The 17339-nt window shown below is 41.4% G+C and overlaps 1 protein-coding gene across 1 annotated transcript in view; it reads left to right on the forward strand.

Moving 5' to 3' along the window:
- The window catches only part of KLHL2 (kelch like family member 2), a 161852-nt gene continuing 145481 nt past the window's right edge, over positions 969 to 17339 (forward strand). Inside the window, exons 1-2 of the mRNA XM_018061632.1 lie at positions 969 to 1219; positions 14017 to 14142. Of these exons, the coding sequence (XP_017917121.1) occupies positions 1194 to 1219; positions 14017 to 14142 (152 nt within the window). The 5' untranslated portion in view covers positions 969 to 1193. The remainder of the gene's footprint in view (positions 1220 to 14016; positions 14143 to 17339) is intronic.

Consider the following 17339-nt stretch of genomic DNA (forward strand, 5'->3'; position numbering starts at 1 on the left):
CTTGTCACAGCACAGGCTGCTGGGCTTCATTCTCAGAACTTCTGATTCATATCTGAAATAGGCCTCAAGAATTTGCCTTTCTAACAAGTTCCCAGATCCTACCACTGCCCAGCGGCATACTTGGGGGACCATCATCTGCACTGTACTCTTTCATTTCTTCAAGGTCCAGGAGTCTTTGCACTGCTCTTCCCTCTGCCCTGAGCACTCTGATTTACTCAAGATTCGCTTTCTTCCATCTCTTCTATATGACATATTTTGAGACCTTTCGCTAGTGGCTCAGAAGGTAAAGTGTCTGCCTGCAATGCAGGAGACCTGGGTTCGATCCCTGGGTCAGGAATGATCCCCTGGAGAAGGAAATGGCAACCCACTCCAGTACTCTTGCCTGGAAAATCCCATGGACACAGAAGCTTGGTAGACTACAGTCCATGGGATCACAAAGAGTCGGACACGACTGAGCGACTTCACTCCTTGACCACCATTTAGCTTCCGGTCTCACCTGACTATTCGGTATTTTCATGGCAGGCAGGTGCGCGGGCACGGATACCTAATTTTTCTCTGCATCCCATTACAGTGCTGTAGATCTCTCCCAGTAATTGCAACGAGGGGATCACAGCCTGAGAAGTGAGGCTCCAGTTCCTGCTTGGGACTCTGGACAGGCGAGCCATTTCTTCTTGCCTCAGTTTCACTATCTGTAAAGGAAGGATCGGCTACGCCCACTCCTCCCGCCTACCTGGCGGCAAACTGCGAGAGGACAAAACAAACGCGCCTGTGGAGTGGAGCAGTCAGGGAACGCCAAACGCCGGGACCACGCACTTTCCGGCCGGACCCCGCCCTCACGTCTCCCTCTCAGGGGTTCGGGCAGGAGAACCCACCCTGGGAGCCCACTCGGCAGCGGCAGGAAGAGGCGGGGCGGGGTCTTGAGGGCGCGTCACACCCGGAAGTGCCCTCCTGCCGCTCCGCCCCCAGCATCGCCGGCAGGCGGAGAGCGCCCGTGAAGTGCGGCTGCAGAGCTGGGCCGGCAAGTGGGGCCGCTTCTGGAGCGGGTGCCGGTGCAGGCGCGGGTGCGGGGCGGCGGTGGGCTGGCGCCCGGGCGGATGGGACGCGGCGCGACGGGCGGGCGGGGCAGGCGTCCGCAGCTGGAATGGTGCTGGCGGCGGCGGGCGCCGTAGAGCTGAAGCCCGAGAGGAGCCGCCATGGAGACGCCGCCGCGGCCTCCCGCGTGAGTGAGCGGAAGGGCAGCGGGCGGGGCCGTAGCGGCCGGGCCGGGCGGCAGGCGGAACCCAGCTGCCCCGCGGGCGGGGCGTCGCCGCGCGGGGCTGTAGGGAGGGTCTTCTGCTGGCTAGCTGGAGCCCAGGGAGGGCCGAGCATCGGCGGGATGGAGACACAGGATGCGCGCGAGGCCGTCGGAAAAGGAAGCTGCAAAGTACAGACACTGGTGCCGAGAGGAATTCCTCTCAGCTTGCCTGTTTCTCCGAATTCCTAGCAAAATTCTGTCCGAGGAGCTTGCACATCACTCGGAAAAAGCTGAACCGCGGCTGTACAGGGCATGTGACCTCTTTTACCTGGCACAGCAGAAAATCGTATCCAGAAATCACAGCATCTTCTGTTTCTCTGGCACCTTGGGCGAATTAGTAGTGTACGACCTGCCAGGCACAGGTGTCTTTTCCTTGGTACCCAAGTACATTCAAGACCTGCAACAAAATTGCTTCCAAAATAAGCTGAACAGTTACTTGGGAGACGTTGAAGAAACTGCATTATTCAATACAAAATTTTTCTTTTAGCATTTTGTTAAAAGTGGACTATTAATCCCCAGGAATTTTGAACATTTCAAGTTTGATTTACTTTCTTTAGTTTAATCTTTATAAAGGGACAAGAGCCCTTTGAATCTGAGGTTTCAAACCGCCAGGAAATTTCTTCTGAGGAACCATGTATCTTTTTATGACCGCTTATTCTTGGAGCTTTATCATTTTTCATTTAGATTTGGCCAGCTTCACTTCAGGGCAGTTGTACAACAGCAGCCTTTTATAGCTATTTGGCAGAATGCCAGCTAAATTTGTTTTGGGCTGAAAGTTTGTTTGATGTTGAGTCCTTTTAGGAGAGCTAATAGAATTCTGAAACTACAGTTTCTAAAAATGCCTTACAGAATTTTTAGCTTGAGTAGAACCAGGTCATGGGGATTAAGGAGTTCCTGAGACTCTTGAATTCCTGGACTGGTAGGAACAAGAGCTCAGTTGCTTGATGATGGTTGTGGCTTTGAGGACTTTGTGATATGTTCATGTTGTTAAGCAGGTTTGGGAACACTCCTGAACCTCTAGGAAACATGATGGTGGTTGTTAGCATCAACAATGTGAGCATAGCGTCAGCACATGGGTTCTGCTCAGGCTCAGAGGCATAAAAGGAATTGTTACCTGACTGTAGACAACACATGGTATAAAGGATATCTTAGGTAGGGTATTATTTGCCATAAACCTGCCCTGTTTACATCAGTTCCTTGCAGACCCTGTTTTGCTTTGGTAGCAAAGTGAACTAAAGGAAAGAAAAAGGGTACCTTAGAATGCAGACGAGAAAAACCTTTGGGAAAGCAGGCTCTGAAGGGAGGAAAAGAACATTGCACATCATTTAAATATAAGTAATGAAAAATGAAATAAATGTGTGCGTGCAAATACTGATAAACTGAATCTAATACAGATCAACTAAGCAGAATTTTGGTGTCCAGCATAGTTCTTTGCTATTAAGGCTTCATCAGTAGAGCTGCAACAATGAGAGGCTGAGATGTAATGGAAAACCAGGGGTGAAACAAAGTTAAAACCAAAAAACTCCTTTCAGTCGTTGGTGGCTTAAGTTGGTAGACTTTTATTTCTGTTCGTTTAATGATAAATAGAAATAGGTTTTATTTTCATTTGGTCTATCTAGGAATACTATAATTCCAGAACTGGAGTGTTTTTTACCTTTCTGTACATCAAAAATAGTTTTTCTTCCCACTCCTTGGCCTCTTTGCCTCCGCTCCCAATAACTTTGTTTTTTCCTTCGGCACTGACTCATGGGTGCTGGATTTGAGAAATGACAGTTCTTAGGGAAGGAACTTTGCTGGGCCTCGCTGTGCTAGAACTGGGCTAGGAGGCCAGTGTCGGTTATTGAGAGGGCTCAGCTTTTCATAAGGTTAGATTTTTAGCCTGAGCTTAAATGCAGAAAAGTTGGTTGATGGGGACCTACGTGCTTTGGATGATGTGGTTGGAAGCGGGGACTCACATCCTCTTTGTATGAATGTCTTTTTATTTGTGCAGATATTTGTTTCTCCAAATATTTGAAATGCCTGTCTCTACCTGGTACTGAGTATTATACTTTTGCTTGTGATTTTTTTTAACAACCAGTTTTGCATCATTTTCAAATCCCACCTTGCTCCTTTTCAATCTGTTACGTCTTGGAAGGTTGGAGGCGACTGTGTCCAGGTCTCTGGTTCCTTTAGATGGGCTTGTTGAGATTAGGGTTTTTTTTTTTTTCCCTTCTCCTCTTTCTCCTTGCCTTCAAGCTCTTCTCATCCTTTTTGATTCTCATGTTGATTGTCATGGACTTTATATCTCTGTTGTTTTTTGCATCCTTGAGTATATGTGTCTTTTAGATTCTGTTATATTTTTGGGTCTGGGCACTATTAAAACCATGGGATATTCGCCTCTGATTGAACCTGAAAAGTGTTCAACTGAAATTTATATAGGTTAGCAAATGAGTCATCTTAAGCAGTACTGAGATGTGTGAAAGAAAGTGTAAGCTGATCACCCCGGACCTCATGAGTGTTTTATACATTTCTACCCTTTATAGTTATTTTTGTGAAGATTTTTATAATCACTAAGTTGAGGGAAGACTATGAGTATAGCACAGAATGCATCCCTTTGAACTAACTGAAAAGTTTTCTTGGCCTTCCTTTCTCTACTGACCCTCTTTCACAAGTTGGCTTTTTCCCTACAGGCTTTGGTTTTTTGCTTTTTCTTCATGAAGCTAAGTAAACATGCCTCAGATATACAACTGTACCTTTTTTCAGTTGATTCCACATCACTGAAAGCTCTTGAACATTAGAGATGTTCAGCATAGGCAGACTAACATCTTGTTGACTGTATTATGAGGGATTTGGGAAGCCAGAAAATTAGTTGAATTAGAGCAGAGGTTCTCATATTTTTGGACTTCACTGACTGAAATTTCTCAGATCCTAAAAGCAGATGATGTGAAAGTGCTGCATTCAATATGCCAGCAAATTTGGAAAACGCAGCAGTGGCCACAGGACTGGAAAAAGTCAGTTTTCATTCCAGTCCCAAAGAAAGGCAATGTCAAAGAATGCTGACACTACTGCACAATTGCACTTGTCTCACACGCTAGTAAAGTAATGCTCAAAATTCTCTAAGCCAGGTTTCTATAGTACGTGAACCATGAACTTCCAGTTGTTCAAGCTGTATTTAGAAAAGGCAGAGGAACCAGACATCAAATTGCCAACATCAGTTGGATCATTGAAAAACAAGAGAGTTCCAGAAAAACATCTACTACTGCTGTTGACTATGCCAAAGCCTTTGTGTGCATCACAACAGACTGTGGAACATTCTTAAAGAGATGGGAATACCAGACCACCTTACCTACCTCCTGAGAAATCTTTATACAGGTCAGGAAGCAACAGTTAGAACTGGACATGGAACAACAGACTGATTCCAAATTGGGAAAGGAGTATGTCAAGGCTGTATATTGTCACCCTGCTTATTTAACTTATATGCAGAGTACATCATGAGAAATACTGCGCTGGATGAAGCAAAAGCCGGAATCAAGATTGCTGGGAGAAATATCAATAACCTCACATATGCAGATGACACGACCTCTGTAGCAGAGAGTGAAGAAGAACAAAGAGGCTCTTGATGAAAATGAAGAAGGAAAGTGAAAAAATTGGCTTAAAACTCAACATTCAGAAAACTAAGATCATGGCATCTGATCCCATCGCTTCACATCATGGCAAATAGATGGGGAAACAGTGACAGAGTTTAATTTTGGGGGCTCAAAAGTCACTGCAGATGGCTATTGCAGCCATAAAATGCTCCTTGGAAAAAAAGTTATGACCAACCTAGACAGCATATTAAAAAGCATAGATGTTACTTTGCCAATAAAGGTCCATCAATCAAAGCTATTGTTTTTCCAGTAGTCATGTATGTATGTGACAGTTGGACTATAAAGAAAGATGATGCTTTTGAACTGTGGTGTTGGAAAAGACTCTTGAGAGTCCCTTGGACTGCAAGGAGATCTAACCAGTCCATCCTAAAGGAAATCGGTCCTGAATATTCACTGGAAGGACTGATGCTGAAGCTGAAACTCCAGTACTTTGGCCACCTGATGCGAAGACCTGGCGATTTGAAAAAGACCCTGATGCTGGGAAACATTGAGAGTGGGAGAAGGGGACGACAGAGGATGAGATGGTTGGATGGCATCACCAGCTCAATGGACATGAGTTTGAGTAAACTCCGGGAGTTGGTGATAGACAGGGAGGTCTGGTGTGCTGCAGTCCATGGGGTCATAAAGAAAGAGTCAGACATGACCGAGCAACTGAACTGACTGAGAAATTAAAAAAAAAAAAATTGGAGTCCGACATAGAATTGCTAAGTTTTTTGGTTTGTCAAGTTAAAAAAAAAGTTATAATTATCAACTATCATCTTTTTGTAAAAGAAAGGACATTTTAGCACCTCTCCCCAAAGATAAAGGAGGACATAATCTCAGACTAAAGGATACCTCTTAAATTGAATACATCTAGTTTTATGACGCTTCCCTGGTGGCTCAGTGGTAAAGAATCCACCTGCCAATGGAGGTTTGATCCTTGGGTCGGGAAGATCCTCTGGAGAAGGAAATGTCAACCTCCTCCAGCATTCTTGCCTGGGAAATCCTACGGGCAGAGGAGCCTGGTGGGCTACCATCCATTGGGTTGCAAAGTCAAACATGACTTAGCGGCTAAACTACAACAACTTGAGGGAGGGAGGTTTGTTTGTTTGTTTGTTTGTTTTTCATATTTATAGGATGCCTTTGGTGACCAAGCACCCAGTGAATATTCCCAAAGAAATATCTCAGAAAACAAAACAGTCTTTTTCCTCATGGTTGAAACTGACAGTAAACAAATATATGATACAGTTACTCCAGAGGGGGTGTCTGAGTACTTTGTGTTATGTGCTTTTCTCTCTCACATTGCAGGCTGTGGGCATTTGCTACAGTATTGTTTTGACCACTGATCCTGTCTTGAAAAACAGGCCCTTGCTCCCTCTGACACTACTTTTTCTTGGTTTCCTGCTCTTGTTTTTAGGTTGTTAAATGAGATTTACTTAATTTTATTACTTTATTTCATTTTATCTTGTCAAATAGCCTACCTTATTAAGTGTGGAAGTGAAGTGGAAGTGAAAGGTGCTCGGTCGTGTCCAACTCTTTGCGACCCCATGGACTATACCGCCCATGGGATTCTACAGGATAGAGTACTGGAGTGGGTAGCCTTTCCCTTCTTCAGGGGATCTTCCCAATCCAGGGGATGAACCCAGGTCTCCCACGTTGCAGGAGGATTTTTTACTAAGTAGATCTCGTTACTTTTCAGGGGTTAAATTACATTCCTAAGCTTATCAAATAGAGGAGAGACTGTGACTCTTAATTTCTCTCTCATCACTTTTTTGGCTTACAAGGCTTCTGTTCATTGGCAGTAACTGTTTCTCACAGATACAGACCTTGGCCAGTTCTTTTCAATCAACTATTTATCACTAAGTTGTGGTTCTTTCTGTGTCTTAAGCCTGATCTATAGATCTGTGCCTCAGTTTTGAATTTTGAGCTTCTTACTGTACACTTATCCTTAGTGCATACATCAGATTCAGCATGTCTAAAACTGAGTTTTCATAATCTTTTTCTCAAATTGACTTCCCTTTATAACATCTCCACTTACTGAATGGAATAATCATTCTTTTGGTCCTGGATACCCAAAGCCTTGAAACGGTCTTTGATTTCTCTTTCTTTAATTATCCTCCACATTTTATTACCTCCCAGGAACTGAACATTATTGGTTTCAAGTGTCCATTCTGATTGCTTATACTCTGATGATACTCAGGATTTCATCCCTTGATACCTGGATTGTCTCTCATCTCCTTTGAGTTCACCTACTGTTTTGACTGCCTGACATCTAGAGTCAGGTCAAAGACTTTACAAAACCAGGTATTGTAAAGACTTGATTGTAAAGACTGAGGCCAGGAAGTCTCAGCCCTCCAACATTTTGGCTTATCTTATATATTCAAAATCATTTTGTGCCTTAATCTCCTAGAGTAAACTCTGCCTTATCATAGGCCAGAAGTTTGCAGCATTTTCCTTAGAAAAGCAACTTAGAAATCCTCTAAGTTGGGTGAACTCCGGTAGTTGGTGATGGACAGGGAGGCCTGGCGTGCTGCGATTCATGGGGTGGCAGAGTCGGACACGACTGAGCGACTGAACTGAACTGAATCTTGCACTTGTGTACTGACTTCGTGCTGTTCCCTGGTGGTTTCTGAAGTGCCTCCTGGAGAAGGCATCTGTGTTTGGCATCTTTTGTATTCCTCACTCTGCCTAGTATAGGGCATTAGTGGGTGTCTAGGCAGTGCTTCCCTACTCGATTTATTAACAGTGGTGGTGTGGTTTGGAGTATTGTCAGTAAGTTTTAATTTAGTGTTACAATTAAGAATGAGGAAGGCCAAGAAAATTCTTAAAAATATATCTCATGCTTAGTTTAGCTTCTAACCCCAACATTTTTTGTAACTATGTGTTTATTTTCACATAGTATTTAGTGTTTATAAGGCTCCCGGAGGCTTGTAGGTGAGGTATTACTATCTTCGACTTCCATATGATGTTTATTAGACAGATTTGTAGAATAGCAAAACCTTATTTTTTAAGTACACAGTCTAAAGCCCAGAGAGGCTAAGTGACTAATCCAAGGTCACTTGGTTAGTATCTGGCACAGGCCAGGACTGTGGTTCATGTTTTCTAGCTGATGTTGCGCCTCTTCTAGTGCCTTTTCAGTCAAATGTTGGAAAATGTAGCCCAGTCAACCGAATTGCCAAGTCATGTTGCTGCCCTCTTACCAACCAAGTGATGGTAATGGGAAAAATTGCAAAAGATAGGTCAGAAATATGAGTGATAAAAGACATGGAAATATTTGAAATGGATCATCAGACTCCTCCCAATTTTAGTATCTCACATATATCCCACTCTGACAGTAACTTTGTTAGTTGTTTTTAATACATTATTTAAAATAAGACTGATCTTGCAGAAGGCAGGGGTTTTTACCCTGGTCACTTTTCTGATAGTAGTCACTGTCAGGGACAGAAAGTGCTTGCTTGTTCTTTTGTTTGTCATGTAGGTAACAGAAAGTGGGAGAGGGAGCAAGGTTGAACTGACTGAAGCAGAGCATTTTACAGCTCTTATTGTCGTTTGATCTGAGAGCTTCGTTCACCTCTCCACCTAAGAGTCTGATTCACATCCTGTGGGTGTTTTGCATACCGTATCCTGGGGGAGTACAGGGCAGTATGTAAGCCTCCATTCTGTCCTCCAGGAGGGTCAGCACTTTGCTTTAAGTGGTAAGCCGTTTTAGTAAAATTGGGCATTGTCAACTTTTCTGGACTTTCTCTCTCTTGGTCTGGGAAATTGGAAACATAACTTAGCAATGTATCTACTATGCTAATGTATTCAGTGCCTTTGTTATGATATCTGTAAGGTGTTCTGTGACTGCATGGGAGGTGTTTTTTAATCACATGATGCTTCATAATCAGTTCTAAAGGTCTCCGTCCTGAAGGTCTATCTCAAGTTCTTGGATGTCTGTAGGGCAGATGTTAACATTGTTTGGTAATGTGAGGATATGTTCATAGATTACAGATAGTCTGCTGAGTGTGTACCTAATAAAAGTTTTAATTCTAAGCACTTGAAGGAAATTTGCAGAGTATGTTTTTTTGCCTGTACCTAATTGCAAAAACTGAAAGCACAACTCTACCACAAGCCAAAATGTTTCCGGTGGAGAAAGCCTTCTTCCACTTTTACAGCCTCTAAGTAACATGGTGGTTATTTGGGTGAGGTGAAGGATGTGAGGGTATTTTGTTGGGAAACTATAGGTGGCATAACATATGTTAAAATGAGAGTTATGGTTGCGTCTCTACTTCTCATATCCTGGACTTGTTATGGGAGCAGTGTTCTTACGGTAATCAGCTTCTGAATGCAAGTGTACTTAGAAGACAGAGAAAATAGAAGAGCTATAAAGTAACGGACAAACTTCATAGCAGTACAGCATGGATGGTGACTTTGAAAACAACAGCTTTTGAAGTGAACTTGGCAGAAACTTGTGAGTAATGGTGGGTGACATTGCAGGCAGGGGAATCTTGCAGCTTTTGAGGCGAACAGGCAAAGAAAAGAGCAAAGATAGTGGCCACCTAGGAGCTGAGTGTTTGTCTTGAATGTGAAAATGTTTGGTCCACTGGTAAATTTTTCAGCTGCATCACTCACATGACTTACAGCATTATTTCCACCAAAAAAACCTTGAAAGCGTAAACAACCACTGTTTCCTAATGTGTTTGTTCTCAATCTGAGATGATTGACCTGTGGTGGGAGGTAAGTGGGTGGTGGAGCATATTACATCACTCCCCCCCACTTTTTTTTAATTATACATAGCTGCCTTTCACCTCTATTCCTGGAGATGCTGTCATTCTGGTATACTTAGACCTGTAAAAGGGACTTGCCTGAATCTTCACAGGAAGAAGGATGATTATGTGTAGTTTAGAAAAATTGCTTGGGTCATGTAGTCCTTCTGTCCCCTCCATCCTCCATTGGAAAATGCTGCTGCTGCCACTAAGTTGCTTCAGTCATGTCTGATTCTGTGCGACCCTATGGACAACAGCCTACCAGGCCCATCTGTCCATGGGATTCTCCAGGCAAAAATAGTGGAGTGGGTTGCCATTTCCTTCTCCCTGGAAAGTGCTATTCCAGAACAAATAAAATGCATCTAAGGAAACTATGTTATTTCACAGATTTCCTCAAAATTTTTGCAGTAGACTTAAACCTTTGCTTGATTGTGGAATCCTGACTGTTTGAAGGAGACAACCCATATAAAAGTCTTTATTGGCCTCCTCTCTGAGAATCAGTTATTGGCAGTAGTATGTTTTTAAGCAGAGTTAGAAAGGTGGTCTGAGAAGCCAACCTTGCCTACAACTGGGAGTTTGTAGAAGAGTTAGTCGTGGAAGGAAGGCTTCAGGATTGTCTGTTAGAAGTGTTCTGGGATCCAAACCCTTGAGAACTCCACAGTTGTAGAGTATGTATTGTAACAACAGGCTGCTGGGTAATTTTAACACTGGTTATGGAATGTAGATTTGGGGGAAAGTCTTAAAAGTGAAAGAACTTTGAAAAAGTATCTCCTTTAGATACTTTAAAGGTTTTCATAGTGAGGAGCTTTTCTGGAAAAGGTTAGCTCTTTGCTTCTCAAGGGAAGCAGGGAGAAGGTGTAACTGCACTTCTGTGTGTGTGTGCTCAGTTGTGTCCGATTCTTTGTGATCCCATTGACTTTATTTTTTGGGGCTCCAAAATCACTGCAGATGGTGACTGCAGTCATGAAATTAAAAGACGCTTACTCCTTGGGAGAAAAGTTATGACCAACCTAGATAGCATATTCAAAAGTAGAGACATTACTTTGCCAACAAAGGTGTGTCTAGTCAAGGCTATGGTTTTTCCTGTGGTCATGTATGGATGTGAGAGTTGGACTGTGAAGAAAGCTGAGCGCCAAAAAATTGATGCTTTTGAACTGTGGTGTTGGAGAAGACTCTTGAGAATCCCTTGGACTGCAAGGAGATCCAACCAGTCCATTCTGAAGATCAGCCCTGGGATTTCTTTGGAAGGAATGATGCTAAAGCTGAAACTCCAGTACTTTTGCCACCTCATGCGAAGAGTTGACTCATTGGAAAAGACTCTGATGCTGGGAGGGATTGGGGGCAGGAGGAGAAGGGGACGACCGAGGATGAGATGGCTGGATGGCATCACCGACTCGATGGACGTGAGTTTGAGTGAACTCCGGGAGTTGGTGATGGACAGGGAGGCCTGGCGTGCTGCGATTCATGGGATGGCAGAGAGTCGGACACGACTGGGCGACTGAACTGAACTGACTGTAGCCTGCCAGGCTCCTCTGTCCATGGAAGTTTTCCAGGCAAGAATACTGGAGTAGGTTGTTATTTCCTACTCCAACTGCACTTACAATGTAACTTAAAAGGTAAACCTTTCCCTACTATTTGACTGCTTCCTAGTGGGTGTTCCTCTTCTATATTTGTAGTTTAGACATGTTGTATTGTTTTCTGTTACTCAGTTCTGCTTCTGAACAAGAGACCATGTGACACAAAATCGAATAGGAATTAGAAAATTGTGGACAGGAGTTTAGTGTCAGAAATGCAGAGCTCTGGCAGGGTTCTGCGTTTGAAAGGGACTTCCAATACAGACAACACTTAAAAGAAGCAGTGTTATTCCCTAGTTATTCCTTTAGGCTTTTGAATAGAATCTTTTCTTTGCAGGGTTTCTGGAGTACATTGGAAAGCAAGAGCTAAAAATAGCTTTAAGAAAGCAGCAATATAGACATTGGTTGTTGAATGGTATCTGTCTTAAAATGAATTCTTAAATGCAGTAAGTTTTAATTTCAGTTTCTTAGCAAATATAAATACTCATGACTCTTAATGATATTCTTTATAGGGCAGAGTTGCTTTTGTTTCCATTGTGAGCATTGAAAGGCCTTATGTGATAGTTTTGCCAGTCCTCAATATTGTATTTTCCCTCTGTTGTAAGCTTAAGTAATTAAATTTGAAGCATATATAAATATCGTCAACTTGCTACATATGTGGGTATTCAGTGTTACATGGTAAGAAAGTTTGTGTAGGTTGGATGTATCTACACAATTTTCCCTTTTCCTACTGTTTTCTTAATAAAGTAGTGGTAGAAATGGCATTATGAGAATATGTCTCATACTATTAGGAGTGTCCCCAGTTTCCTCTGTCAGATCTAGATATTCTTTCTCTCTTGGCTTCTAGACTTCCTAGCTCTTTCTCTTAGGCCAGGTGTAATTCATCCTTCTGTGTGTTCACGCACATACATGAGACCTCAGAGTAGATACACACACACACACACACACACACACACACACACACATACAAGGCCTTGGAGTAGACACGCAATCGGCTCTCCATTCTCCAGCCCTGCTCTCACATCCTGGAATATGTCAGGTGCATAGTGGCCTTTTTGCTCTAGTTATTTCTTCCATCTTGGCCATTTCCCACCTCCTGGTCCTTGTTCTAATCTCAGTTCTCAATTCAGCCTGCCCTGATCACCCTGTTTAATACTATAAGTTCCATCAAGCCCATATTCCTGACTCTCTTTACCCGACACATTTTCTTTCTTCCATAGTTCTTATTTTCTAGCATGCTGTTTACTGGTCTGTTGTGTATATCATTACCACCACCCCCCTCACCCCCCCCCCCCCGCCACCAACTACAAATTCCATGAAGACAGGAATTTTTGTTTTGTTTATTGAAATGTTCCTAGGGCCTAGTGCCTAAAATAGTGCTTGGTACATAGTGCCAAAAATTAGATGCTGAAGTAATAAAATAATATTTAAAGAATGAATTATCGTTAGGAAAGGAAGTGGCATGAAGAGAAATGGTGCATTACTAATGATGTTTGCCTTTTGTTCTGTGTGTGATGTATATATAAGAATGCATTTTTGGGGGCTTAATTTAGTATCCTATTATTTTTATTTAATAGCTTTATTAAGGTATAATTTGCATACCATAAAATTCAGCTATTATAATTGTCAGTAAATTTCTAGAACTGTGCAACCATCTCAAAAAGTTCCTTGTGTCTACCCATATGTGGTTAACCCTTCCCACAATGACATCCTGATTTTATTTGTTAATTTTTTGGTTCCCAGATCTTGAAATAATAATTTACACAGCCATACTAATAGCTTTGTATTCTTAACAAATTCCATATAACTATGGAATTAACTATCCACTGCTTAATGCGGGAAATGGTATCTAACATTAGTGAAAAGAATGGACTTGAGAGTCAAACTGGCCACACTGTTATCCAGCTCTACCATTTATCAAGTTGCCCAGATTATTTTCTGCCTCAGTCTCTTTATGTTTTTTGGTGATAGTAATTAGCTTACAGAGTTATGAGGATTAAAGAAACAATTAAAAAAAATATTGTACAGAGGCTGCCTATAAGTTAATACTCAGTAAAGAATTAAAGTAGGTCTGAAATATATGTTGTAAATAACCTTGCAAGAGAACAAAGTTCAGTTCAGATTCTGAGCTTCTGAAGTATGTACAAAATATGAATCAGTTCCTGTCTTGGTTTGTAAATAGGCCTACTGCAGAATGTAAAAAGCAGGTTAATTTCCAACAGGGAAGATCATTTCTCAGCTTTTCTTTTGAAGGTATCTGGAGAAGGCAATGGCACCCCACTCCAGTACTCTTGCCTGGAAAATCCCATGGACAGAGGAGCCTGGTAGGCTGCAGTCCATGAGGTCGCTAAGAGTCAGACATGACTGAGCGACTTCACTTTCACTTTTCACTTTCATGCATTGGAGAAGGAAATGGCAACCCACTCCAGTGTTCTTGCCTAGAAAATCTCAGGGATGGGGGAGCCTGGTGGGCTGCCGTCTATGGGGTCACACAGAGTTGGACACGACTGAAGCAACTTAGCTTAGCTGAACCATTTTACTGAATTTTCTGTGCTCATCTTTGAGAGAGTTTTGACACCAGGGAGGTAATTACCTACTTTTTTTGTTAAAAATCACAGTGACCATCAGAAAGCGTTCTGAATTGTCGTTTAGTCCTATGTTGGAATATACTGTGAGACTTCCTCTAAGTAAGTGGGGGAGAGGTGTGTTCATTGTATCTCTTGTAACCTGATAAGTCTGAACTAAGCTGTCTTTAATAAGATCTTTTTCTGTGTTTTGTTATTTTCTCTTATGTACAGATGCACAAATCAGGGTCATCAGAAGCCTCTCGATTCAAAAGATGATAATACTGAAAAACACTGCCCGGTGACAGTGAATCCTTGGCATATGAAGAAAGCTTTTAAAGTCATGAATGAACTAAGAAGGTACTATTACTTTAACATATTTTTATTTTTCAGTTGTGTATAGGGGTACCCAGGTGGTGTTAGTAGTAAAGAACCTGCCTGCCATTGCAGGAGACTTAAGAGATGTGGGTTCAGTTCCTGGGTCAAGACGATCCCCTGAATAAGGAAATGGCAGCCCACTCCAGTATTCTCGTCTGGAGAATCCCATGGACAGATGAGCCTGGCAGTCTGCAGTTCATAGGACTGCACAGAATTAGACTGACTGAAGCGACTTAGCATATAGCACATGGTGAATATATTCCCTGTCCCTCGTTATTGCTTTGTTTGCTACAGAGACCATTTAAAGCTTTTTCTGCAAGTTTTTAAAGGAAGGAAAAGAGCAAGTAATTTATCAGAAGTGTGAATGATATAAGGCTGCTCTGTCCAATATGGTAGCCACTAGTCATATTTGACTAGTCTGTTTAAGATGCTCTGTAAATGGAAAATACATAATGGATTTTCAAGACTTATTACCAAAAAATGTTAAATATAAGTTTTAAAAATATTACATTTAGAAATGATTTTTATTATTCTATAATATTGGATATTTTGGGTTAAATAGAATTCTACTTAATTCTATTAAATTAATTTCAGTTGTTTATTTTTAAATGGGATTACTAGAAAATTCTGACTTGTATTACATTTCTGTTGGACTGGCTTGTCTAGGGTTTCTAACTTATCATTGCAAAGCATATCAAAAGAAAACCTTAATTAAAATTTTTAAAATTGAATGGTTAATTTATAATGTGGTATTAGTTTCAGGTGTACAACATAGAGACTCAACAGTTTATAGTTTACACTGCATTTAAAGTCTACAGAGTAATGACTGTATTTCCCGGTGCTGTACAGCATGTAGGCTAGCCATTTCATACATACTAGTTTGTATTTCTCATCCCCTACCTCAGTCCCTTCTCTCCCCTCCTTTTCCCCACTGGTAACCACGTCTGTTCTCTATACCTGAGTCTGTTTTTGTTTTGCTATATCCACTAGTTTGTTTTCTTTTTTAGATTCCGCATATAAGTTCAGTTCAGTTCAGTTCAGTCGCTCAGTCGTGTCCAACTCTTTGCGACCCCATGAATTGCAGCACGCCAGGCCTCCCTGTCCATCACCAACTCCGGAGTTCACTCAGACTCACATCCATCGAGTCAGTGATGCCATCCAGCCATCTCATCCTCTGTCATCCCCTTCTCCTCCTGCCCCCAGTCCCTCCCAGCATCAGAGTCTTTTTCCAACCATGTAGAATATTTTTCTTTGTCTGACTTACTTCCCTTAGCTTATATAATACCCTCTAGGTCCATCCATGTTGTTGTCAATGGCAGAATCTCATTGTTTTGTATGACTCAGTAGTATTCCATTGTGGGGTCTTCCCTGGCGGCTCAGTGGTAAAGATTCCGCCTGCAATGCAAAAGACATGGTTTGATCCCTGGGTTGGGAAGATCCTGGAGGAGGAAATGGCAACCCTCTCCCGGATTCTTGCCGGGAAAACCCCATGGACGGAGGAGCCTGGTGGGCTACAAAGAGGGTTGCAAAGAGTTGAACGTGACTGAGCACAGACATATATATCACCACCATCCAGTATTCCATTGTGTAGATAAAACACATCTTCTTTATTCATTCAACTGTTACGGACACTTTAGTTGCTTCTGTGTCTTGGTTATTATGAGTAATACTGCTGTGAACATTCAAATGCATGCATTTTCAAATTAGTGTTTTCATTTTCTTCAGATGTGTACCCAGGAGTGGACTTGCTGGTAGTTCTATTTTCAAGTTTTTGAGAAACCTCCGTATTGTTTTCTATAGTGACTGTATCAAGTTATATTCCTATCAACAGTGTAGGAATGTTTCCTTTTTTCCACATCTTTGCCAACAATTGTTATTTGTAGACTTTTTGGTGGTAACCATTTTTACAGGTGTGACATGATATCTCATTGTGGTTTTGCTTTTTCTATGAAAATTACAAATGTTTAGCATCTTTTCACGTGTCTTTTGACTATCTGTATATTGTCTTTGGAAAATGTCTATTCAGACTTGCTGCTCATTTTTCAATCAGGTTTTTGATATTGTATGAGCTGTTTATTTATGTAAATGATAACAGCTTATCAGATGTATCATTTGCAAATATGTTCTCCCATTCAGCAGGTTGTCTTATCATTATGTCAATGATTTCTTTTGCTGTGCAGAAGTTTTTAAGTAAAATTAGATCCCATTTGTTTATTTTTGCTTTTGTTTCCTTTCCGTAGAAAACAGATCCAAAAAATATTTCTACAATTTGTGTCAGAGCCTATGTTTTTTCCTAGGAGTTTTATGGTTGGGGTCTCTATTTTTTAGTTTATTTTTGTGTGAAGTGTGAGAAACTGTTCTAATCTCATTCTCTTACATGTTAACTGTTTTCAGTTTTCCCAGCACCACTTGTGGAAAAGACTGGTTTTTATACTTTGTGTATTCCTCCCTCCTTTGTTGTAGATTGACCATAGATGCACAACTTTATTTCTGGACTCTTTATTCTGTTCCATTGATCTATGTGTCTGATTTTGTGCCAGTACCATGCTGTTTTGATGATGATAGCCTTTTAGTCAGGGAGTGTGACACTTCCCGTTTTGTTCTTTTTTTTTTCCTCAAGAGTGCTTTGGCTGTGCAGGGTCTTTTGTGGTTCCATGTAAATTTTAGGATTATATGCTCTAGTTCTATGAAAAATGTCATGAGTATTTTGATAGGGATTGAATTAAACTTATAGATTGCTTTTGATGACGTGAACATTTTAATAATATTAATTCTTCAAAACTTATGTACATGGGATATCTTTTATTTCTTTGTATCATCTATTTCTTTTTGTTTTGTCAGTATTTTATAATTTTCAGAGTATAACCTTTTCATCTCCTTAGTTAAGTTTATTCTTAGGCATTTTATATTTTTGGTGTGATTTTATTTAATTAGTTTATTTTTACCTTTAAAAATAATTGCTTTACAATCTTGAGGTGGTTGTGGTACATCAACAAGATTTAGTCATATATATATATATATATATACACACACACGCACGCATGCACGCACACGCACACACACACACACACACACACACACACACACACATATGTGTACCCTCCCTCTTGAGCCTCTCTCAAACCTTCAGTCCAGCCTTCTAGATTGTCATAGAGCACCAACCAGGCTGGGCTGTCTCT

Source organism: Capra hircus, chromosome 17, assembly GCF_001704415.2.
Source record: "Capra hircus breed San Clemente chromosome 17, ASM170441v1, whole genome shotgun sequence".
Classification (NCBI taxonomy): Eukaryota; Metazoa; Chordata; class Mammalia; order Artiodactyla; family Bovidae; genus Capra; species Capra hircus.